At 52.8% G+C, this 25888-nt stretch overlaps 1 protein-coding gene across 1 annotated transcript in view; it reads left to right on the forward strand.

Annotated features, from left to right (window-relative positions):
* Positions 1-648: 648 nt before the first annotated feature.
* MVB12B (multivesicular body subunit 12B) overlaps positions 649-25888 on the forward strand; it is a 59527-nt gene continuing 34287 nt past the window's right edge. The window contains 8 exon segments of the mRNA XM_074161162.1: positions 649-696; positions 3689-3716; positions 4452-4459; positions 6407-6529; positions 11391-11498; positions 14364-14460; positions 17163-17292; positions 17596-17718. Of these exon segments, the coding sequence (XP_074017263.1) occupies positions 649-696; positions 3689-3716; positions 4452-4459; positions 6407-6529; positions 11391-11498; positions 14364-14460; positions 17163-17292; positions 17596-17718 (665 nt within the window).

Consider the following 25888-nt stretch of genomic DNA (forward strand, 5'->3'; position numbering starts at 1 on the left):
CCATCTCCCAGAGGCTGAAGGACCACGGCTTGCACCGGGGCAGAGCCCTGGCCAGGAGAAGCTGCTGAGGAGCTCCCACCCGAGCGGAGGTCAGCGGATGAATAATTTTCTCTATGAAGTTTAATTTTTGGTGGCGTGGGGCTCGCGGGAGCTGGCCCCTGGGCCCCGAACCTGCAGCACCGGCGGGGAGCGGGCCGGGCCGGCTGCCCGGGGTGCCGGGGTCCGGAGCACCGCCGAGCCGGGGGTGGGGCCGGGCCGGGCGCGGCGGCGGCCTGCGGGGCCGGCTGCGCATCGGGCCGTGCCCGGGCGGCGGAGGCAGCGCCGGCTGAGTGAGTCCCCGTGGGCCGAGGGGGGCCGGGGGGCCGGGGTCGCGGGGCGGGCCCTGGGCGCCGCGGTCTGGGCGCGGAGCGGTGGGGGCCTGCGCGGCGGCGGGGAGAGCCCGAGCTACGCCGCTGCGGTCCCGGCCCCGGCGCTCCGCAGGGCCCGGCACGGCGCGCTCCGCCGGGCGAAGGCTGGGCGCGGGGCCGGGCCGCGGCCTGCCAGCCGCTCCCCGCCCCGCTCCGCTCCGCCCGGGCCCGCAGGCCGCTCCCCCGCCGCCGCCGCCGCCGCTCCTCCCGCCGGGCCGCGCCGCCCCGGCCCCGCCGGGCGATGAGGAGCTGCTTCTGCCTGCGACGGGGGAGCCGCGACCCGCCGCCCGCCGCCCGGGCAACAGTTAAGTGTCCCCGGACTCGCCGCGGCCCCTCGGCGCGGCCCGGCGCGGCCGCCGCTCTCCCGGGCGGCGGGTCGGGCACCCTCGGCTCCGGCGGGGCGGCGCGTCCGAGGGACCCGGCCCTGCCGCTCCCCGCGGGGACCCGGCGGCGGCGAGGCTCTCACGGCCGGGGCCTGGGCGAGGCGGGGGGGCCGGGACCCCCACCCGCTCGGGCGGCCCAGGGCCCCGCTCTGCAGGCCGAGGTGGAGACCCCCGGGTGCCCGCGGCGGAGGGCGGCGGGAGCCCCCCGGCCCGGGGCTCGCCGGGGCCGCGCGTGGCGGGGGGAGCGCGGTGCCCGCCGGGCGTGGGGGTGGCCGGGCCGGGGTCTGGGCCGGAGCCCCCGGCGCCCCCGGGGAGGGTGGAAGGGTGTTGCCTGGGGCAGGCGGGAGGCCGCAGGGTCCGTGTCGGTGACCAGCACCGGGGCAAAGCCCTGCTGACCTTGACCTGCTCAGGAGCTACTGCTCTGCTGCGAGCTGCGATAGGGGCTGCTTAGAGACAACAACAAAACCCCTGCGTTTTTCATGGTCTTTTGCTGCAAGTGCCTGCAGCGTGTGTTTAGTTGACTGCCCCCTTTCCTCACCAGCTCTCGGGTTTCTGCGTATCTGGAGGTGATAATGCGGGTCCTCTCTTTACAGCACTGGCCAGAGCTGCCATACTGAGCCGACGGTGTTTTAGGTGCTCACCTTGTGCATTACCGAGGCTTGTGAGCTTTCACTGTGGTTTCTGGAGAGGTTCTCAAAGATCCACCAAGCTTCAGTATTTTATGTGCTTTCTCCGAGCTAGGACGTTGACAGCTTGGTCATGGTAACACAAGCAGAGCCCTTCAGCTGACACAAGATGGGCTGGGCGTCAGCAGGTGCTCAGCTGGTTGGGCTAAAATGTAGGTTTCTCCATCTTGTGTTTTATTTTAACTGATTGAGAACATGCTCACGTATACCTTAGTGCAGCCTGCGCATCATGTGGCAGGCTGGCAGTGCTCTCCCTGTAATTTTTAGCTGAGATAGACTTACCGCTAGATTTCCTCACTATACTGGGACAAAGGCTTAGTTTGAGCTTCTGGAGATGTGAAGTAAAACATTTCCGTCTTGTAGCTCCTGCTGCTCTGACAGAGTGAATCCCAGGCTCAAGGGATCCTGTGGCCACCAGGGACTTGTTCACACACATGCCAAGATAGAAATAACTGAACTGAATGTTATTCAAATTTTGCTGCCCTGGTGCAAGGCCATCTGTGTATGGAAACCTATTTTAGTTTGAAATAGGACACTCTTAACAAATGTGTGTCCATAGTTAGAAGTGCTGTGAAGCAATGCAAGTTCTCAATTTTGCTTGTTCCATGACTTAAGTTCCTCTTTCCATCCAGTTCAGTCTCAAACTGTAGAGACTTTACAGCTGATACGGGGCAGCTGTCTTGAAGATGGGACCCTGGGTGCAGGGGTAGTTCCAGACATACCTTCATTTGGGGTGAAATGTGAAACTGAAATCCTGCCTGCTTGTGGTGGAGGCCTCCAGGGCCCTGACCCTGCGTCCTGCCACGGTCTCCTGTTTTTTCTGATTGAAACTATGTCCTATTCCATGAACAGAAATAGAAAATTGGCCGGAGTCGTGTCCTGTTCCCGGACACGGTGGGAGGACCGGGCATGCGGAGGAGTACGTCAGTGTAACTTCTAAGCAGCCCGTGCTGTGCCGGCGGTACGTACCGCCTTTTCTAATGATGGAGCAATAACCCGAGCGAGGGCTTTAGCAGCGTGTCTGCTTTGGCTTGATGGGATTATTTCCCGCAGGGTGCAGGAACTCAGTGAGATAGTTGGTAATTTTTTTCCAGTTTTGCCTTAGCTCATACTCTTCTGCCTGTGGGAAGAGCAAGTCAGTGTCAAAGTGCAGGGCTTGAAGTTGAAGGAAGAAACAAGACCATTCTCTCTCCAAGTCCTTTGCTATTTAACTTCAGAACTTGACCCGCTTTCCTGGCAGTGTGATGCTTCTGTAGCAAATACATCATCAGGCCTGATCTGGTCGTGTACACACCAGCTCTTGAACTTGCCTAACTTGTTGAAAAGGACCACCAAGAGGGGAAAAATTCTTTACAAACTCAGGATAATACATTCATTTCTGAAAACATATTGCTTTGCTATGTATGTGTCCCAGGCAGAGCCCAGCAGTGTGTGTGGTCAGTCACCTCACTGGAATACTTGAAACGGACAGTGAAGCCAGCAGAAAAGTATGCCTGGGATAAACTAATCAAAGCGGAGATGAGCCAGCAAGAGAATGGGTGAGAGCGAGCGCAAGGGACATGAACAGCCAGTGGTGGGATGCTGGGAGAAGGGGAGGTGTGTGGCTGCAGGACACCTCTCTCCTGCCCTACGCTGCTCGGGTCTGGTGCCAGCAGGATGTGGGGTGACTTGTTCTGGTGGAGGCACATCCTCTCCGCGGGGTGTTGTGAAGCTTCTTCCTGCCCCAGGGCTCACATCCGGCTTCCCGTCGCTGCCGGGGCCTGTGGGGGGCTGGATGTGACCCTGCTTGAGAACGACCTCCAGGGAGCATGCTCCCAACTAATGGGAAAAATGTTCTTCTCGTTGTTTTGGGCTGTTCCCAGAATAACCCCGCAGCAGGCAGAGCGGCCGAGGCCCTTCGGCAGAGCTCGGCAAAGGCAGCTTAGCGCAGGACGGTGAAAGGCCATCTCCTGGTCAGCTGGTTTGAGTTCTCGGCCACCATGATGCCGGGCAGGCGTATAGGTCAAACTCGCGTTGTTTAAAGAGAGCTTCATTAAAATAACAAGCTGTCTAATAGGAGTATTTATAGAATCCTGCTCCTTAATTTAATCAGTTCTTTCAGTGTTTATTTTTTTTATTTTTAAGTTCAAAGGCACGATAGAAAAGAAACCAAACTTTGCAGATGCCCTAGGGGAGAAGGGCCATGTAACTGATCGCCTGTGTGATTGCCCAGCCAGAGACTCCCCTCTGACCTGTGCAGAGTTCACAAAAACATTTATCCGAGTGTGCAAACCGATTGCTGCTGCTCCATATCTGTTCCAGATGCCTCCTTGGTGCCACCCGCCTGGGGGGAAGCTGCCCTGAGCGGGGTCCTGGTGTGGCCGAGCCGTGCGGTGCAGTGGTGGCTGGGCAGGGGGAACCCACTGCATCGTTTCCTGGGCAGGTGCTCCACGGGCTGCGGGCACGGTGCGGGCTGCGGGCACGGTGCGGGCTGCGGGCAGAGGAGGGTGCCGGGCACAGGGTGGGGTGCTGCTGCGGGCCCTGTGCTGCACGGTGTCTCACCCCGCGGCTTCCGCCTCCCGTGGCGGAAAGCCCCGCTCCGTGCTTGGCTGCTGCTGCTGCCATAGAGGGGCTTTGTGTGCGGCGGCACAAAGTGGGGATTGATGGCGTGTCCCCTCCCCCTGCCGTGCTGAGCAGAACGCAAAGGGCTTCGACAAAGGCACCCTTCTTCCTCCTGCTGAGGCTGGGGTGCGGCCGGCGGGGGTCCCAGCCCAGCGGCACTGTGCTGTGGGTAGAGGCATCCCCTCCCCTCTGGCAGGGCCGGGACCTGCTGCTCGGGTTCCTGCCAGGCCTCCCCGGAGCAGGCCCCAGCGTGGCAAGCCGGAGCCTGGGCAGCATTCGACAGCAGGTCCCTGGCCTGTGTTAGCCCTGTCCCTGCCATCGCCACTGCGGAAAAGGAAGGAGTGCAAGGGCTGCCTGCCCACAGGGACTTTGAGGGGGCACAGTCCCTCAGCTCCCCCCCTGTGGTGAGGTGTCAGTGCCATCTGGCCGTTTCCACCCTGGTGTTTCCTTGGGGCGGGTTTGGTAGAGGCTGGAGGTGCCAGGGGAGCGGATCTGCTTCCTCTTGGTGCGGCCGTGCTGGAACCTGCACGCAGTGCTCTTAGTGTGTGGGGAGTATCCTCACGCACCTGGATTGCAGTTCAAAATGGCCCAAGAGAAGCTCATATCAGCATTCATTATCTCCCAGCTCCTCCCAATGTGTAATAACAAGTCATCACATTATTGAGAGTGACTTGGAAAAGTTTCAGAAAACGTGCATCCGTATGAAGAACAGATTGTGAGTTCTTTCTTAAATTCGCTTTCTGTTTGCTTGGTACTGAGCATTTTGGGCAATGGGTTCTGGATTATTTGCAAGGTATCTGAACGAGCTGGTGGAGCAGTGCTGGCAGCGGTGCGGGGTTTGTCTGGGCTGTGCTGGTGCCACCAGCGTGGCTGCAGCAGGGTCCCCCGCTCCTCGCCTGCCCTGGGGACAGGGAGCCTGCCAGGAGGGGGGGACGAGCCCCTGCACTCAGCGTGCACTTCTGGTCGTGCTTCGGAGGCTGTGGCTGCGTAGGGAGCAGAGCGGGTCCGCATTGCTCTGGCTGCTTCAGCAGAGCGCTCCCTGGGGTTTGGTCCATCAGCAACAGTGTTTTTGCCATCACTGGTCACTACCTTCTGTTGGTTTGGACTCCAGGTAGTCTGGCTGTTCATTTGACATTGTTATTATTTACATAGGGCCCAGACTTGCTCTTTTTTATTGCCTGCAGCACGATGTTTGTTCTGACTGGGCATTGTGAAGTGTAAACCCAGGTCCCACTGGCACCAGCACTCACCTCTGCCTTTTCTAGAAGCAGTAAGTAACCAGCTGTCTACATGGCCTAGAAATGCTGGGGTTTAATTGCTCCGAGGAGGGAATTGAATTAGGTAGCTCTGGTTCACAGCTTGTCTGGCTGCACAGCAGTGACGCTTGTTTACACAAAGCACTGCCCTTTTATCTCGGGGTGCGTGGGGGGTGGTTTCCTGGGGCATTCCTGCCTGAGAGCCAGGGAGGACTTGCCCTGACTGGCTGCCTCTGCAGGAGACCACATGCCGAGGCAGTGGCACCTTTCCCCATCCTCCTCCTCAGCGAGTTGTTTGAGCAGCTCTCTTGTTCTCTCCTCCTGCTTCCTGCAACAGCATCTCTCCAAGATTGATTGGTCTTACCTGCTTCTACCCCCCTGTGCGTATCTCCCTCCCCTGAAGTACTCGGTGATGTCTCCCTTCTCCTGGAAGATGCTCAGGCCTCTTCACGGCCTCTGTCTGCTTTGCATCAGACCATCCTGTGCTGCTTCCTCTGTGTCCCCGGTGCCGAGGCTCCCCGCAGCGAGTGCGGTTTCGCAAACAGCGCCAGATACATCTGTGCTGCTACACGAAAATGGTCTGGTTCAGGGGGGTGCGGTGGGACTGACGACTCGCAGGGGAACCCCCAGCGTGTCTAACACCCGCAGTGGATGGGCAGCCTCCCAAGGAAGGCATTAGGAGCAGATTTCTTGCTGCTTTAAATGGCAGAGCTGCTTCAACCAGCTTGACTCAGCGATGAAATTTGCTCTCTCTTTGGGAGGAAAGGGAATGAGCTTGGGTTTTCCCAACATTGCCAGAGGGAAACCAGCCCATGCTAAGTATCCTGGAAACATCAAAATTAATCTCAGAAGAGGCTGCTGGCCCAAATTCCAAACCTATTGGGCATTGCACAAATGTACCCTCTTATCAAAAGCAAATGAAAGTGCAGAAGGTGTGTCTGGCCTAATCCTGTGTTTACCTTGGCGGTCGGTGGTGTGTCAGACAGGCGCTGTGGCATGCATGTGGGCTCTCGGTGCTCTGTCTGCTGCTGCCTGTGCTGCCGAGCAGCTCTAATTCTGCTCCTTTCTTTCAGGATCAGTCCATAATGCCTGAAGTGCGAGACCTCTCAGATGCCTTGCCTGACGTGCCGATGGATCCCATCACAGGGGTTGGTGTGGTTGCGTCCCGGAACCGAGCACCCACAGGTTACGATGTAGTAAGTAGAGCCATTTCAGCTGCCGTTGCTAATGCTTTGGTTCTGCGCTAATGAGGTTTTACTTCGCTGGGAACAACATCTCTTCCAGAGAGGCCTTGCGTTCAGATGTGTGCTTTAAGAGATCATTTGATATCCAGCTGCCCACCTCTCAGCCGCAGCACTTAGTGCTTTCCCTCAGTGCAGGTTTGTGGGTACAATCATGCTGCTTCATCTGTGCCACTCCAGAGGAGCATAATTACCTGGAGGAGGGGTTTTCAGAAACAGCTGGCCACTGTGGCATGCAAATTTAATAATCCTAGTAACATTCATCCTGGAGGAGTCCTAAGTATTGCACAAATTATATCTCTGAATAAATGGATCCCGCATCAGCTGTTTAATCCCACATATCAGCACTGCACAATGATGATGAGAAGCTCCAGAGCGGGAAGCAAAGAGTTTCACATCCAGCTGAAGCTGCAAGGATGATTTTGATGGACAGAATACAGACCTCTAAACTAAGCCTTGGCAGGAGGCTGGGCAGCAGGAAAAGGCAGCTGGATACAGCAGAGATGAGTATGTGAGTGGATAAAGGGAGGTCACTGTTTAACAGCTGCTTGTTCCTTGGATTAGTTGCTGTGTAACCAACAGCATGAATTTTTCTCCCCATAGATTAGTGTCCCAAACAGTGAAATATCATAAAATACTGACCTTTCAGAGCTCTGTATGGGAAGATTTGGCCCATAGTCCATCTGCTCACTTCTGTATCCAGCTCCCACTGTGCTACATCACACCTTGAGTTTCCAGTGGCACAGCTTGTGTGGTTGGGAATGGAAACCGGTTGACCTGAGGCTTTGCTCACACCTCTTCAGCTCTGGATCAGTGCGTGCCCTGTTCAGTGTGAGAAGGAAAAAAATGGATCAGGCTGAAGTAAGGACACGAGGGAGGGAATTGTGAAAAGGCTTCTTAAAGACTTGGAAGGTTTTTGCATTTACTGCATTTTTCTGAGTGCTGATTACCTGTGTGAGCCAGGCTGTGTAATTAGCTGCTTGCCCTGATAAAGGAGCATGGGACAATGTGAGAGTTGTGATAACAGAATTGCATTCTGCCTAAATGACTGGGCAGAGAGCACTCACCCCAGATAGCCTGGCTGTGGTTTAATGGGGAGCTTCAGCACTAACGCAGTTTAAACTAAACAAGATAAAAGAGTCTTCCTGTGGCTTAATCCAATTACAGTCGTGTTGTAATAATGCTTGTGAATGTGGGTCGCTCTCTCCTAGGGGGCATGGAGAGGAGGCTGCCTTTCCTCTGGTCCTTCTGCCTTCCTCTCTGTTTGCAAGGAGCTCTCCTCCGGCCCTGGGCCAGTGTTGACACCAGTTTATCTTTGGAAGTTGTTGTATCCCCATAGGGATCCAATCACTTTGCCTTTTGCTACAGCGTCCTGCAGCGTTCGGTTCTACAGGTGGATTCAGAGTTGTGTGGGAAAATATTTCCTCTTGTTAGTGGTGGGTTTGACATCGTGTAGTTTCACTGATGGTTTTCAGTTTTGTGATGAAGTACCCAGTTCTCTCTTTGAGACAGCTGTGCTATTTATAGGCTTTTCCCAGTTTCACTTTCATTCATGCCCTTTCTCCAGTGAACAACAATTCTTTTCCTTCCCTTTCCCTTTGCTCCTCTTCAAAATCAACAAGCAAAGGCCTGGGTGCTTTCAGCCCAAAGGTAAGTTAAATGCCCAGGGGCTGTTCTGCTTCCTTCCCCAGGTCCTCCTGGGGTCTGGTGTGCTGCCTGGCTGGAGGTGCTGGTGGGGCAGAGCCATGGGGAACCCTGGCAAATGGGTCAGAGATCTCTTTCCCCTCAGTAGTGTTTTAATTACTTGGAAACCTCCAATGCCTCTTTGTCTGCTTAGAAACCAGGTACTGACGCTTGGTCTTTTAAGCCAGGTCTTTTAACAGCTGAAGCACCAAAGACTTGATTTTGCCGAAATGTACAGAGTGTGTCTGAACTTAATTCCTGAAAATCTGCCCAAACTGGCCAGACTGAGCACTGGGTGGGGAGAAGGGGAGGGGAGGTGGGAGCCTGGGGTGGCAGAGAGGTGTGGCTGCCGTGGGGCCGCGTTCTGTTCTGTGGGGTTTGCTCTGGGGTGAGAATCTGAGGGTGCTGCTCACCCGGGGCCGGCTCTGCACGCCACCGGGTGGGCAGTCCCGCCCCGTGGGGCAGGCGGTTCAGAGGGCCCCTCTGCCAAAGGCCTGTCCTGTGGTAGCAGTAACCCTACACTGACTGCTGGGCAGCAGGTGGGTCACCCCACGCTTGAGGGACACCTTCCTTACTGCACCGCACCAAGTCCATCTGTTTGTGGCACATGCTTGAGGAGTGTCTTCCCCAGCTCCATGAGGAGAAGGACCATTCCTCGTGCCTGGGGCACTGGGTGCCCAGTGCTGTGTCCTCCCTCCCGCACGTTCCTTGCCCATTAGCCAAGCGAAGGCACTGGTGAGCCAGGGCTGCACAGCACTGTCCTGCCGGGCACGTGTTCCTCGGCCTCTCCGGGTTGGCTCCTTCCCATGTTGCCCCACCGAGGGCTCACTGCCATCCTGCGCTGTTCAGGCACAGCTCTGCTGCCAGAGCAGTGGGGATCCTCCTTGCCTGCAGGAGCCCATCAGATGATGTCAGAAGTTTCCTGTTTATATTGCTCTGTTTTCTTTCCCCATGACTCTTCTGACAAGTTAATGCACGCCTGTGTTCTGCAGGCTTGGAAGAAGTCTCCAGCAGGATGATGCGGAGGTGCAGGGCAGGGGTCGTCGGACAGGAGCGGGAAGAGGACTGCTGTGCCTCCCGGGAGATGGGTCAGGTCCCTTGCCACAGGGCTCCCTGTGGAACCGGCTCAGGTCTTTCTACTAGACATTGGATGGGTTAGAATGGCAGGGCTATTCCCAAGAGGTGGTGTGGTGTGGGTTGGTGCTTTGGGATTTTTTTCATCCTTAAGTCAAAGAGTGCCAGGCATCCCTTCCTCTGGAGGGGTGTCAGTGCCAGTGTGGGGCCCTTCCGATGTCTCGGCCAGCTGTGATTCAGCTGTGCCCTGGGCAGTGAGCTGTAGAGGAGATATTAACTGAAGTGACGCACTTCCACCTCAGAAATCATTTGGTGGTGGTGTTACTAAGTTCCTAAAGCTTGCAGAGGTTGGATAAAAAGCACATTTGACAGCAGCTTATATAGTGCCAGTTTCACGGTTGCAGGCTGGGTCTGGCGCTGCCTGTTGGGTTTTGAGCATCTTTAATGTGAGAACAAACAAAACAGAACTGCTTAACACAAGAAAAACTGAAACATGGAATATGAACCGTATTAATTAACAAAGTGATTAAATCTGGTTGTAGTCCCTCAAACTGTTTCTGACAAGCGCTGGAGTTCAAGCAGTGTCCCTTTATGCCGACACTCTTTCAAAGCAGTCTGTTTTCCGAGTGTCTTTTCCCCAGGACTGACTTCTCCAGAGTGGAGGGAGATGCATGTGGATTTTTATTATTCCTTCAATTCAACTTTCCTGAAGTGCTAGTTTAGGAATATATAAGAAATGCACCAAAAATCCTGTTCTAAAATTTTACTGTTGAGAAATGCTGCATGTTTCTTTGCAGAAGCTCCCACACAAAGTGTGTGTCGTGCAAGGGCTTGAGCTGAGCAGGGGCTTGTGAGCAGCAGCTGCCGAAATGCAAGGAGCAGCCAATGCACTGCGCTGCTGTCGCTGCTCAGACGATAAACACGCTTTTCTCTCCCGCACTCAGGATAATTTGAGGGTCCTGTCAGCACACATCTCTTGCTCCCTGTGCACAGTCTCTGCTCGACAAAACATGGGTGCAAACAGTTATGACAGTGTCAGCTCTTTGTTATCAGGCTGCTCTGGGGCCAAGGTCTTGCTCAGTTCAGTACGATTAGACTTGGAAGAGCTGCAGTGGAGTGGTTTGCCCCCATCTCAGAGGCATTAGCAGAAGTTCAGCTGTGCTTCTGTGTAGCTTCAGACCACGCTGGAGTCTCCTGTTGGGAGCCGTCAGTTGGGTGCTGGTCTGGTGGGGTGATGTTATTTCTGCTGCCCTTCTCCCTGTGTTTGCCTTCTTGTCTCCTCTCTCTCGACAACAACCCTTTGGGGCAGGGGCTTGCAGCGCTCACACCGTGCAGGGTAGAGCAGAGCCCTCTCCCTGGGTGCGATGCTGCCTTGTGCCCACCCCTTGAATCAACTCAAAGGTGAGATCTTCTCCTGCTGTTCTTTTCCTGCACGTGCCTGGGTCTCTTTGGGGGGCCTGGGATCCGTTTCCTTTGCCCCCCGTGCGATGTGTGCCGCTGATCCGGACGCAGGGTTCATTGGGGAGGGAGTTTGCGGGGTACGTCCTCGCACACAGCACTGCTGCTAAAGTCTGTGCCTGACCAGGGCTTTCCCCAGCCGCTGGAAGCAGCTTTTGGGCCTGGGAGCCAGAATTCCTCAATGGCTTTTCTGTGAAGAAAATCCTGAGATTGGGCAGTTTCTGCGCTCTGTGTACACGGAGCCCTCCTCGCAGCTGGCCCCGGTGTGCCCTCGTGTGCGGGGTGGTAATGAGTGCCTCAATGTGCTGACTTCTCCAAACTATTGTTTAGAGCCTGTAACCAAAGTTGCTGTTGCCTCATTAGAATAGCCTTTGTCAGAGCATCTTTAATCAACGGGCTCCCGAGAGGCAGCATTTTTAGAACTTCTTTTTATACCTTCTCTTGGAAGTTCTTTGCACTGCACCTCGTGAAGAAACTAATGAGATGCTGTGAGAGTTCGGGCTACCGTTAATTAGAAGAGGTCTGAGGAAGAAGTACTGCACATATATTAACTTTATCTTGGCTCACATGTCTCCTCTCTCCCTCTGTCTCTTCTTTGCAGGTTGCACAAACAGCAGATGGCTTGGATGCTGACCTCTGGAAAGACGGCTTATTTAAATCCAAGGTCACACGATACCTGTGCTTCACGAGATCATTTTCAAAAGAAAATGTAAGTCTGTTTGCTGAGTGTCTGCATGATTTGCATCTGTGCCTGGTATGCTCTTACCCATAAGATGATTCATTTTATGGAGCCAATTATAATTCAAGCAGGCATTTCGCTGAGTTTGGGTGAGTCAGGAGGCAAACTGCAATGTGTAGGTATTTGCATTTTGCCTGTGTTCTTCATGGAAAGAAATTGCTGGCAAAATCTGCAATAAAAGCAGCAGCAAAGGGAATGCTTGCGTTTCAGCAATGTTTCCTGCTGCAGCAACAGGCATTTCATGCTCATCATCCTGATGAGTTTCTAACTCTGCCCAGAGAAGCAAATGCTGCAGGTGGTGTTGACAAGGAAATGTTAGTCTCTGAATCCAGGGGCGTAACACATAGAAATGCCAATCCTGCAAGAAAATTTCTTTGTTGTTTTTGGTGCCGATTCTTAAAAACTTGCCCACGTTGTGCATTTGCTACCACATTCTTGTAATCTGCTATTACGGCTATTAAGCATAAGTTAATTTCTGATTAGTGACATTTGTCTGCCTGCATCCTCTGGAGGAGAGGAGACTGTGTGCAGTGAGAGCCTGATGCCTTCTACTGTGTTTCTGGTTGAGGCTGGTGTGAAAACTTCCTCTTTTCTGGAGGAACTATTTAATTCTACAATGAATGCACTCCATCTAGTGGGTAATCCTGCTTTTTGTCGTGTTTTGGATATTCAGTGACTTAGTTGTCAGGATGTGGAGATACCATTTTGTACTCGTGCTTTCACCAACTACGGGGACAGAAAAGTGACTGCGACTGCAGAGGCTGATCACAGGTCCTGACAGGAAAGCCAGGGGCTGCCAATTTCCAGCATTTGACCTTTATTCCATCTGCTTCCCTGCCTGCCTCTAGATTAAAATAAAGCTCCAGAGCTATGGGAAATATTGCTTCCTGGGGTGGATGGACAATAATTGTGCTTTTTGTCCTGGAGTACCTGCAGTAGCAGGAATAATAGCCCTGGAATAGACAGGAAGGGTATTAAACAGAAAGAATTGTGATGGTTTGAGTACTGAGTTTATCTGTGGCTACCTTAAATGTGAGGTTGTCAGAAATAATTACAGGACAGTAGCAACTGCTGGCTCCCAGAGACAGTGTAAACACCCTCAGTCAGTGCCTGTTGGGCTTTTGGCAGGAATCCTCTGCTCGGTGCAGTTTGGGAATACATTCCTCATATTGATGAGGAGTGAACTGAACGGAGCGTGGGGGGTCCTGCCGGTCCCCGCAACCCCGTGTGCGAGCTGTGGTGCGAGTTGCAGTGTCCACACACGGGTTCTCTCCAGCCCCACGTCAGTGGCACGTTTGACCCATGGTGCTCCTGGGCAGCAGCCTGCGGACACTGCAGCCCTGGTGCTTACAATATTTGACGGATGCTGAGGATGTTGCTGGTGTTCGAGTGTCCTGGTGAGGAGGCCCCAGATGGTGCAGCTCTCAAACAAGGAGGTTTTGTGCCCGTTTCTCCTGGGTGTAGGGCAGAGCATCAGCGCTGACCCCCAGCGTTCCAGCAGGCAACAAACTAACCAGGGGCATCTCCACTATCTCTCTGCTGTCCATGAGGGATGATCGTTGGTTCAGCTGGAGGTTGCACGCTGATGTAACACAGCCAGACAGTTGGGATAAATAAAACACGAAAGATGAATCAGCAGCGACTACTTCATCTACTGTTTGCTGGGCCAGGACCATGTTAATTGATATGTTCAGGCTCTGCAGCATCCCGCGTGGCTCGCTCTGAGATACCCTGGCCAAAGCGGGGGCATGTGGGGGTGGCCTGGCCTCGGCCACTGCGTGGACAAAGGGCGTGTGTCACACTTTTCTGTCGTGGGACAGGGCTCCAGACCCTCCTGGTGAGGAGTTGACCGTGAAATGCAGAACCTCCAGAAAATAAACTCAGACCTGATCTCCCCTTATTTCAGAGGCTGCAAATTTAAATATGTTTTAAAATAGTTCAGTGTAATAATCGGAGAGTAGAGGTTTCCCTGAAATACTCTGCCAGATAAAAACTAAAGGAGATACTTAGCAACCAGTAACAGTAAAACACTGACATGGTTTGATGGCTTAGGATGAAATTTTAATTGTTCTGAATTGCATTTCTGTTTATAAAGGCTGTGCAGTAACTACAGTGTGTTTTTCTTCCATACGTGAATCCAGATTATTGGCAGCAATGCTGGCTGTAACGAGAACTGCAAAGAAAATCTGGTCTCTAAACAATTGTGGAGGCTGTCATTCTGAATCCTGTTTTGAGCTCTTCAAGCCTTGATTAATAGGATGAGGCATCAGTTCAGAATTCATATGGACTCCAAATGAAGTTCTTCGTTCCAAATGGCCTGCTCTTCTGGAGTGCGCCTGCGTTTGGAGCTAGAACCATGTCTATTCAGTACTAATTAGCTAATGCATGTAATAACTTTGGCTGTGTCTGCATCAACCATCTTACTGTAATGCTTTCTGCTGTTACTGTCAGGGAAATGTCATGGTGCTATTGTAGATGTGAAGTGTGTGGGAACTAAGGTGACCTGCATAGTGCAGAGTTGGTGGAGGTAATAGTTTGACCTGCCGTGTTTCCAAAAGGGAGGGATTTGCTTGTGCTTCCGAGGCTCCAGAAATACAACAGTGGATGAGGTGTGAGAGGCTGTAAATGCTGAAGCTGCCCAGTGTCTTCTGGTCAGTCATCTTGCAGTTCCTGCAGAGGGGACAGTTGCAAGTGTTGGCTTGGTACCTCCTTACCATTTCTTCAGTTGGTGGTCAGATACAATGGCAAGGTGTCTTGGGGCTCAGGAGGTGAGAAAAGCTGGGTTTGAATTTGGTGATGTCATCGTAGTCAACTGTTTCTCTTTTCTCTCCAAAGAGTCATTTAGGCAACGTCTTGGTTGATATGAAGCTCATTGATATCAAGGACACTTTACCCGTGGGCTTCATCCCCATCCAGGAGACCATCGACACACGTAAGTTGGCGTCTGCTCTTCGGTCCCATGCCGTGGGAGCAGCCGGTGCCGGTGTGGTTGGGTGGTGGGGGCAGTGTCCCGGCAGAGGGATGCTCTCAGCACGGCTGCTCTCTGGGGTTACATGTGTGTGTCTGGGGCAGCTTTGGGCTGCGATGAACCAGCAGGGTGCGTCTGTGCTTCCTGAGAGAAGGCACGAGTGGAATGTCCAGGGAAAATACCATCCTCCTTTCTGCAAGGCAGGAATGGCTTTGCTGCAGCATTTAAGCCAGCAGTTCCCCAACAGCATATTTGGATCCCCTGGGACTGGTGACAGCGGGATCCGGGCCAGGAGCAGCGCTGTGCTCCACAGCAGGAGTCCTGGGCTCTAGGCTCCCAGCGCCGAGGAGCTGGCAACGAGCCCTGGGAGCTGTAGGTAGAGACCCCATGGGTGCTGAGTGCCCAGCTGCTGCTCAGGAGCGGGGCTGGGAGCGGGGCTCATCAGTGGTGAAATCCAGCCCAGGCATGAGCAGAAAGGAGTTATATGAGCCTGCTTTGCAGGGAATAATTCATCCACGTCTGCAGCAGATGAGGATGGTTTTTCAGTCACTACCGACCTGGTTCTGATTTGATGCTGGGAGCTAGAAGTGAGAGGCTCTGCAGCCCATTTCCCTGGGTCCCCCCCTTTCCCTGCAGAATTCCTGGGCGCATGTGACACAGGGAAGGGTCATTGGTTTATCCTGCTCGCCCCTGGGAGTGCTGGACACTTACCGTGTCCTGCTGTAACTTTTGTGAAAGTCCTGATGGAGAGGTGGAGTGGGACTTCGTAATCAATTTAAAATGCATTGGGTTGTGACCCACACAATCTCTGAAGCAGAGGCACTGTCTGTATTAATGAAGTGGTGCATATCCCTGCCTCCGTTAGGATGAATGAACACATTTCGATTGACTGTTTATAACGTGTTTACTTAAAATTAACTCTGGTTAAGCATGTGGAATTAATGAATCCAGCTCCTAAACCAAGTTTGCTACAGACTGCAGACTCTAGCCAAGTGTGGAAGAGACAAAAGACAAAAGCAAATAGTCAGCTTTGCACTTACTGTGAAAGGCAAATAAGAGGCGCCAATTTTCTTCAGAGTTAAATTTGTGGTCATATGTGTTTCTGTGCTCTTCTCGAAGTGACAGTTGACTTGTAAGTATATTATAGTACTTCTTACTAGGGTTTGACAAAACTTTTGGATGTGGAAGCCTTAAATCCTGGGCTCCTCAAATCGGTTTTAGGCACTTCAGGTAAAAGCCCAAAGCAGGAGAAGACTAGACTAGAGGTATGCAGGTATTTGCCATCTCAGAACAGCAGTGCTGTCGCTGCGGAGCTGGATGCACAGACACTGGGCTGTGACACACCTCGTGCTGCCGACGCAGTCACTGGTGCGACAGCAGATCTTGAGGCCGGGATGGATTGGGTTCTCCGAGGTGTGTGTTAGGAAGCAGGAGGAGCCTGCAGAGGCAGGGCTGTGTGCCATCTGTTGAAGTGAAGGAACATTTTTAAACTGGAGGATATTTATTCATATTAAACTGAAGGGGTTTTATTTTCGGGCACCTATTTTGTACTCGTTGGTTGTTTCCAGATTTTCATTCAGTGTTTGCGCTTTAGATTTTCAGTTTATCAATAGACTTCTGTCGTGTCTTTCAAGTGCCTGCACTCCCCAACAGAAGCCTCACCTTGCTCCCACTGGGACTCTCGCAGACCCTTTTGGCGGAGGCAGAGCAGTGGTTTCTGAGCACCGCAGATCTGTGTCTGTGCCTGTCCTACCCGCTGGCATGTGGCTGAGCCGTGGCTGGATGTGGATTGTGTCTGTGTGCAGACAGCGTGCAGACAATGAATTCATTGTACAGATAAGCCTTGACTCTGATGGGCTTGAGTTTTTTTTGATGGATACGTGGAACCAAGTGGAATTGCTGTGCGATGCGGGGCAGGAAGGGCTGTGTAGCAGGTTCACCCGCCCTCTGAACCCGGGGCAGTGCAGCAGTCCCCCCGTAGCATGTCCTACCCATTACTGCTTTGTAAATCTGGTTTATCCCAACAAAGGTACGAGGGCAAACACGGTGGGAGTATCATTCTGGTGCTTGCTGAGTCAGGAGAGGTCGTTAACATGGAATATATGTGTGCTCTGGGCAGAGAGCTCTCACTGCTCCCCCTCTGCATGGCACTGCTCCTCTGCCTGCTCCTCCTCTCGGCTTGGTTGGTGCAGGGAAGCACTTGGCAGAATAAACTGAGCGGTTCTGTCAGCAGCTTCCAGGAATGTTCCTGGAGGCGATGCCTGTGGGAGGAATATTTCGAGAGGACTGTCCAGGCTGGTAAGGCAAACCTCACCTTGGAAAGGGAAAGCGGATGTGGGGAGCGTGTGGCTGTGGAGAATCCCCTGCCGTGTGCGGCACAGTGCGCTGTGGCGCATGTGATGTCTTATCTGTTCTGCAGAGGGGACAGGGAGGGTTGGTTTATCGCAGCGCCTAATAACAAATCTCACCCAGCGAACAGAGAACTCCTGATAGAAAATTTCTCCAGTCACTGAATGGCACTGCACTGCCTGGTTTGCTGACATATATCTGTGCTTTGGCTCCAGTTCCTGCCATAATTATCTGCCTAATATCTGGAGAGACAATAAATAACATTTATACCCTAATCTTGCATAAAAACCACCCTCTGTCCTGGGTTCTTTTTGCAGAAGAAATAGCTTTCAGAAAGAAGAGGCTGTGCATTAAATTCATCCCTCGAGATTCTACTGAGGCAGCGATCTGTGATATCCGAATCCTGGGCAGATCTAAGCAAGCCCCTCCTCAGTACACCTTCATAGGGTAAGTGCCTCTCTTCAGGAGCTCTGGTCATACACTCAGCTCTGCCAAGGTGAAGCACCCTGTCTTCCTGTAATTACTAAGTAGTAGTTTGTAAGAGCTGAAGCTTCTCATTAGAAAAGTTTACATAAGTACAATTGTGACTGAGTTTGAGGTAGGAATTAATAAGCCCTTTTTTTTTTTTTTTTCTCCAATTAGACTGGTTCTCGCTAACCAAGGTGTTTGTGAAACACATCAGTGCTTGATACTTGTGCCCGGGTGCAGTGTTTGCTTGTAGCGTTAATGTCGTCTGTGTTGCTTACACAGGGAGCTGAACAACATGGGCATTTGGTACCGCATGGGCAAAGTTCCACGCAACCATGAATCTCCGCAGCCTGCGACTCCTCCTTCCCAAGCACCGGCTTCGACCCCAGCTCCTAACCTGCCCAGGTGAGTCTTCTGCTTTCCAGACCCTCAGCTGGGTGCTGCCTGGCGTGTGGTTCCTAACCCCACCTGGCAGAGCCTGGCCGGTACCACATCCCAGGAGTGATTGCCCGGTGTGAGCTGATTGTGAGCTGATAGCCAGGGAATGTGTCGTTCTCGTTTGCCAACTGGGAGTTCCTGTTGTGGAAAGACAACAGGACAAAGACGACAACAAAGGCTGCCATTGTGTAAAGACATAGGGGTGAAGAAGTCAGAAGAGAGAAAATGCCTGCAGAGGAAGGGAAACAACAAACCATGTCTTTTCTTTGCTTTAAGCTGTGTGAGATGATGTAGCTTTCAACCAGTACATGTGGGTCATCCCTGGAGGGTGGGCCAGAACTGCAGCCAAATCGATTTCTCTCCTTGCCCATGGGGAGAGAGAAGCATTCATGCAGATTTTAATGTATAGAGGGGCACGTTTTGCTCATTCTTCAGAGTCAGTCCACTCATGGTTTGAAGTACTGGCCCTGATTTTCCTTTTCTTGGACCCAAGTGCTGTGCTCCAGCCTTGCAGCTGGCACTGAGGACGCAGAGCAGGCCCCTCATCCTGCAGGGACTGACAGGAGCAGCGCCTGGGGGCAGACGCCCATAATGCCTGTCCAGGGTGTTTTCCCTGTGTTATAGACAATATTTGTGTGTGTATAAATGTGTATATGTATTTATAAATGTTTGTGTGTATATGTGCATATAGCAGTAGTCCTGTATTGAAGCTGACTTGCTGGGTTTCTCTGGACAAAAGAGTGGTGTTAAGCAACAAACCAACCCAGAGCGAGGTTGAAGTGGGTGCTTTGTACTGCTGGCGTTTGCTACCAGGGCACGGTGTCCCGTGTGAGATGGCTCCCGCTGCTGAGGCTCGTGGGCCGAGCTCCGGGCCGGGCTGTTGCCAGGGCCAGCACGTTCTCCACGGGTCCCTTTGGGCTTTTTCTTAAGTAAGCAAACATATTTTTACACCAGGCATTTGGTATAGTGCGGATACATACGCAGTATTTCGGTAATTGTTGAGTGCTAGAATTCCGAAGGAGACAGCGGAGAGGAATTCCAGCGGGATTGGTTTGGATACAAGGTCATTATATTGTATGGGTGGAAAATACTGTTGTCCTTTGGAGTCCTGATTTACAGGTAATTTCAGAGTGACACTTTTAAACTGCTGTGAACTGTTCCCAAAGAAGCTATGGGATATCTTTGTGAGGCAGGTGTGTCCGTTTGAGCCTTCACCTGTGACCCAGGCTTAAACCTACTGCCTTTGGTGGCTCTTTGAACTCTCCAAAGCTTTTGGGTGTTCCTTTCACCGAGAGTTTTGCCTGCCACGGCACGGCACACTGCTGTGCTGCCGGGTGTGCTGCAGGCAGAGATGCCGTCCTGCTCCTCGAGCAGAGGTGGAGGCAGAAGGGGTGAGAAGCCAGCAGCCTGCGGGAGAGCTCAGCCTGGCCCACCGGGAGCCGGAACCGTGGTCTGAAGCTCTGCTTGGACATAAGCGACACACTGGCATGGGCCATGCCAGAGAAAGAGAGGTCTTGATTTTAGAGCACAGATCTTCATTTTCTGTCCTCAAGAAATTCCTGCCTGGGCAGATTTCCACAATAAAGAGAAAAAAATTATCATAGCAAGAGAATGTCAATGGCGGCCCTTAATCATTAAGTGTGGAAGGGTCACTTTATGGCCGAGCAGGGAAGGCTGCAGAGCAGCGTCAGAGCTGTTGGGAACGGGGCCAGAATTAGAGCTGAGAGCATCAGCGACAGTCTGAAAAGAAGTGTTTACAAGGCTTATATATTTTATAACCTCTTGTTGTACAGTTTATGGTTTACAATGGCTGCAAGGAAATTGGATCAGTTTTGTTTTACTTGCCAAATAAAGCAAATGTCAAAATAGTCAATATAAAATGTATTCTAATTTGGCTGAGTTAAACCAGCCAGTATGCAGTGGAATAATTGAATGTTACATTAATGCCTCCTAGTAAAAACCACCTGTCTGTAGCCAGCTCCGCTCTCATGCCCGGGGCGTGATTTACAGGTAACTCTTACACCACCAGCCTGATCATTCAAAGCATCTTTCATGTCTGTTTTTTTTACTCCGATTATTTATTATCCAATATATTTTTTAAGAAATAGAAATGTATATAAAGGTGCATCCTACAAATATTTCATTATTACAGGGAACACATACTACTTGAAAGCCTTTTCTAGTACTTTATCAGCAACGTGGTGAGTTACTCAACACTTAACATTTGTGGAAGATTGGAGTCACAAGTAGCCTCTTATTTTTACGTCACCATGGAGAGATGAGATTACACTGGTAGCCAGTTTGCAGTTTTATTCCGTGTGGATATATCCTGACAGGAAGGGCAGTGAGTTATTCTGATGCTGCTGTAAGTGCTAAGAGAAAACGGGTGAGCAGTGCTGAGCAGAGCAGTGTGGAGGTTCTGCCCTCAGGCTGGCCAGGTATTTAAGTTTATTCTCTTCACTTGCTGCCTAGCGTTATAAAATAATTTTAGATCAGGAGTGTATGCTTGGGTGCTCCAGAGCAATTGCTAACACTGGAAATAAACTAAACCAGTAAAACACACCAGTGACCTTCTGCACAGCAAAACCTTCCTAAATGGAAGGACTTTTTAGTGTGGGAGATATTTATTTCTGCACCAGCCATGTTTCCTCCTCTGCCCCGTGATGCCCGTGGCCGATGGCGGTGGATGGTGGCACCCCAGAGCTGTGTGTGTGTCAGGTCTGACCTCTGCAGTGTGTGCACGTCAGCAGTGCTGCTCCCGCTGCTCGCGTGGCGGGGTTACAGAGCTGCACAAGGGGAGGCTCTGCCTGGTAGTCCTGCTGGACTGCATATGGTATTTTTTCAGCCATTTCTTCTCCTTGGTGCTTCCTACTGTAGGCATCTGGCTTAATGGTCCCTCGCGCAGCGCTTGCGCATCCCGGGGAGGATGGCGTGCTGCGCTGCAGAGCACAGCCCTGCCGTTGTGCAGGGCGTCAAGCTGCTTTACTGTCTTCTCTCTCCAAATTCTGCGACAGCTTCTTGGCACTAATGGCAGCCTGGAGAAATGCACTTGCCGTTTCCCATCCTGGAAGGCTGCTTCAAAAGAACTGCTTTTGTTGACTTGAGTCACTGCTGGGAGTTTGATGTGACTTTCCTCGGTGCCTGCGCTCTGGGGTGCTGCGCAGGGACATGGCTGTGGGGAGGTGATCCTCCCCAAAAAGTGGTGCTGGGAATGGGGATCACCTGGCCCTGGGTGTGCCTGTGCTTACCCGGCCTGTGGGCCGGCCACCGCCAGTGCGTGGCTGGGGACATCATGGGCGTTTGAGCAGCGTCTTGGGGCTCAGCTCCTCCCTGCCTCAGGCCCCGTTGCTGGAGCAGGGTTGGTGTGTGACGTTCTCTCTGCGAGTCCAGCTCCAGCCGTTTGGGAGCGAGTCCCTGACTCCATGAATGTCCCCAGAGCCAACCCCGAGCCATTGTGCCTTGTGGCTGCCCTACACGATGGCTCCTGTCACAGCCACGGAAGCCACGGAGCTTCCTGAGCCCCTGGGGGTGGGGAGCGCGTTTCGCATCCCTCCCTGAGGTGCTGCAGGAGTCTCCGCCGCCATCATCCGCACAGCCCTCTCACAGCTTGTCAGCTGCGAGCAAGATGTCAGTCAGCACTGCTGAAGTGTGTTTTACAGTGACAGACATAATTGCACTTAACTTTTTGCGTGGATGTTATCAATCTGTGACGGATACTTTGGGAAATGGAGCGCTCTGATTGCAGATGATGTGTCACAGACGTTTAATCTTCCTCTCGGAGAGACCGGGATTCAGTCACAACTTTTACTTGTTGATGTCAGGTTTTGAAAATGTAGATTCGTGCTGACCCTGAGAATCGTTCAGTCATTTAGTTTGCAGGGCTGTCATCTGAAAGGTTAATGGCTTGCTGGGGAGGAGGAAGAGCCTGCTGCAGTCCGCCCGTATTCACATCACGCGTTAGCCTGGCTGGGCACTTGGGCTCTGCCCTTCTAAACCGAGACGCCCTCCGGCTCCCTTCCTGGGACGCCTGTGGCACGTCTCCATGGTCGTTCTGATGGACAACAGAGATGTGGGGCAGGGGAGAGGGCCGGGCAGCGCTGGGGTGGGGGTCAGCCCCAGCTGCAGGTCTCGGTGGGGCTTGCGGTGCCCCACTGCTGTCTGGGAGACAGAGCCACGAGTTGGCCAGAAAGGCACACGGGTGAGAAAACCGTGTTGGCGCCAAGTGCTGCGCCTCCAAGCACGCCCGGTGCCCAGGGGAGGTGGCAGGGCTGGCGGGACACCCGGCCTGGTGCCCAGGGGAGGCCAGCGGCGCGGGCAGAGGGAGTTGCCATCCTGGTGGGTGGCAGTCGGGAACACGGAGCAGCTCAGTCAGGTTTCCAGGCACGAGCCGTCACGGGCACCGGCAGAAGGAGGCACCAGTTTGCACAGCCAGCTGGAGAGGTGATGGGAGCGGGGTGGCTGCTCCTGAGAGTGGCACGCTGCTGGTGCAGTGCGGCTCCCGTGCGAGGCCACAGGGCCAGCCGGAGCTGGCACAAGCTGGATGGATGGAGAGGGCACAGCTTTCTCTGGTTAAACAGTGACACGTGAGCAGGAGCGTGGCAGTTGCTTGGGGGGAGTCAGGCAAAGCCCCCTGGCTGCAGGGGTCTGTGTCCAGCTGGGCAGTACAACGTGAGGGACTGGGCTGCTGTGCTGGGAAAGGCAGGGACTGGGGGGCCGCAGGTGGGGTGCTGGCCCTGCGGCAGCACCGGCATGGTCTGTGCCACCAAGCGCTCGGGTCTTGAAATACCGATCTGGCAGGAGCACTGCATGGGGGACGAGCTGCTCTGGCTTCGATAAGAAGATAACAACTGCCCTACTTAAACCCCTGAAATAAGAACAGGATGTGTAAATTTTCCTCCCGTGCTCCCAATTACCTTTTAAGTAGCTGAGCTGCCCCTCCTTACAAACGGGAAGTGATTTGCTCCCGTTCTCAGCTCCCAGCAGAGCTTCATGTTAAGGAATGTAAGAATTTCCTTTCTGGGCAGAGAAGTCTGATTTTTCAAATTGATTTGTTAACGGTGTTTCAACTTTGTCGTGTAAGCTTGGAAGGTGATCAGCGTGTGGGTTTCTGCAGGAGGCTGAGGATGTGCGGTGGGGGGCAGGGGGTGGAGCAGCCCCCCCAGCCCGCTCTGCTGGGGCTGGGACACGCTGCCCCTCAGCCGGGCTGGCTCTGAGCAGTGGGGTGAGTGAAGGGAAGCCTCTTACCTGCCCTGGTTTTTAAGTAGCAGCAATATTACTTGTAAATAACTATCTTATGTTTTTTTCTTTAAGATATTTAAAATAGATTTTATGGAGAGCCTGTAGAGGAAAAAGTTCCAGGGTTTTGATGCTTTTCTGCTCTGGCGGGGAACAAAGCCTGAAAGCCTGGACTGGAGAGTGCTGCCAGGGACTGGAGGCACTGGGAGCCTGATGGCCAGGATGCTTTCGCAGGGTGGGGGGGGTCTGCCTTCAGGGCCCTCATCGGAACCAGATGCTGCCAAATCGGGAGTACTTTGGGCTGGATGTTTGTGGTTTGCAGTGGGATCTCCTGACAGTCTGATCTTTTCTACCAAATGCTTCCTTCTTGGTGGAGATGTGTTTTCTAATCTGTTTCATCAAAAGAGCTCTAAAGTAAAACTGCTTTCTGATTTACAACTCGTAAAACAGATTCCTTGGCTTGAGTGCTCAAATCACTTGTATTGTGAAATACAGCACAATATTCCTAGTCTTTAAACCCTACAAGAGACCAAGGATGGTACGAGGGCTGGGCTCACGTCACAGGAGCTGTGGTTAAAAACCAATGAGATTGAAACAATAAGTTAGAGCTTGGGGGAAGTGTCTCCGCAGACCCATTCCGGTGGGTACGGTACGAAGCACAGTTTGAGGATGAAATGTCTGTGCTGTGTGTGCAAATCCAAACAGGATGGTTTGAGCGGGCCCGGGGTGCTGGCATCCGCTTATCCAAGGCTGTTTCCCATCAGGAATGTGTTATGAGGCTGCACTGACCGCGTGGCTCTCATCCAGCTCAGCTGCGTGAAGACGTGCAAAAATTGGTCACAGTCCAGTATGTTTTAGTGGTAGAAAATGATGATTAGGAAAAAATGTTTAAACAATATGAGTGGTTTCCAAGCACAAGAGTCCCCTGCAGCAGCCGAGAGAGAGAGGCATTAGCTGTAGTTAGAAGAAGTTTGATTGATTTAGCTGATTTTGGGGATGCATTGGAAAATTTGTGGAGTGCTCCGAGTGAAGAGGGTTCGATATCCTTAGAGTCATTTTTCTTTATAGAGCCCTGTTCCTGGTATAGTAATATTCCTGGAGGCACATTTTCTTCAGGGTGTAGCGTGAGGTCATTAAGTACAGACCGAAGGTGTTCATTCGAGGGAGCTGTGTACTCACTTGTTAAATAAGCCCTGCAGGGAAATTGAGCGTTTTTTCCCTAAAACTTCTGTGTTGTCTGCTATTTAATATGATCTCTGCCACTGTTGATTTGTAATCTGTGCTTTCACCCTGAAGTGCATGTGGTTGTGTTCAGATATTTCCTTCTTTAAATCAATCACTTTCACCATTTTCCAAAACACTTCTTGAGTTTATTGCTTTTAGTAAAGTGTTTGGACTGTCATTATTTATTACTGGCAAAGTGCTGACAACGTGCTCTTCCCAAATGAGTCTTTATGCGGAATATTTGTTTAGCAGGTTTTGCAGGGGGTGTTGCTGCTCCCTGCGGGCTGGGCTGTGCTTGCAGCCCCCCGGTGCCGCAGGGGGGTCCCGGGCAGCCCCCCTGTGCTCCCCTCGCAGGGATGAGTCTCCTCGGATGTGGGAGCCCAGGCTTTGTGGTGCTGATTAATTTGACAGAATTTAAAATCCTAACTGAGGAAGCTCACGCTGTGTGTAATTTATCTTTCTGGAGTATTTCTGCTGTTTGGCAATTTTTCCCGACTGCTTCATTATCTGCAAACTCCCGGCTCCAGGAGGGGGGGATGCGGAGAGCTGTGCTCTCCTGCTGCAGCCCCCGGGGGCGCGGCGCTGCTCGGCTCCCACAGCCACTTCGCCAGCCCTCGGTGCTCACACCGCCAGCTCTGAGCTCTTCTCTGCTGCCCCCGGCCCGTAACAGCTTCCTGGGCTCAGCTCAGACCTGCAGCAGCGCAAATCAAACTTGTTGGTGTCTGCTGTTATTTGGCAGCGGCTCTATCCGGGTCACTGAAGTCCTCTGATCTAAATTAATCCCTGTACAGAGGAAGCTGCAGGAGCTTTGTCCTGCACCAGGCCTTATGTTCTGGGCTGCAGCAGACCGTGCTCTCTCGTTGGCATCATCGGGGCTTGCTCCCTTCAGGCGGGGATGGCTTTGGTTTGGCAGAGCAGCGCAGCATCACTTCCCGTCTCCCGGGGGCGGGGTGGTCGGGGGGATGCGGGATGCGGTGCGTTGGGTACACGTGCTGTGGACAGGCCTTCTTCCCTCCCTACAGCTGGGAAAATTAAACGGGTAAATCTAAAAGTGGAAAGAATCACTCACTCCCTTTTTCATTCTCTCACGTGTTTGGGCTTTTATAAAATCTGAATCTGGCACCACCAGCTCTCATTGATTTTTGGGAAACAGGATATTTTAGTAGCTTGGAATGAGATGAAATGCTTGCAAAGCCCATATGTTGCTTGTTTTAGGGAAAGGGTCAGGAAGGTTTTAGAAAGTATTTAAATATTTGGTTTACACGATTAGAATAGATTGTCTGGAATGAAGTCCATTACCCGAGGTGATTCTTGCCTCACAGTTTTGTTTTTCATTGCAGTTCTTTGGAGTATGAGGTAGGTGTTCTGGCATGGCAGCGCCTGAGCACAAAGTTGGGGACTGTGCAGCAGGGCCGGGATGGGCCCGGGACCCCGCGGGACCCGGGGGTGTCTGCGCTGGCTGTGAGCTGCGGTTTGGGAGGTGCCTTCAGAGCGAGCGGCTGCCGAGAGCCCTCTGTCCCTCGGTGAAGCTCGGGCAGCTCCTCCCCGGGGAATGGGCTTGTTCCTCCCTCCTCGGGCAACGCCTTCGCTGGGGTTACGTTTCCCCGGAGCTGCAGCCTGATACTAACACGGTGTAGGTGCGTGTTCAGCTTCTACAGCTTGGAATTTAATTGTTCTG

Source organism: Numenius arquata, chromosome 19, assembly GCF_964106895.1.
Source record: "Numenius arquata chromosome 19, bNumArq3.hap1.1, whole genome shotgun sequence".
Taxonomy (NCBI): Eukaryota; Metazoa; Chordata; class Aves; order Charadriiformes; family Scolopacidae; genus Numenius; species Numenius arquata.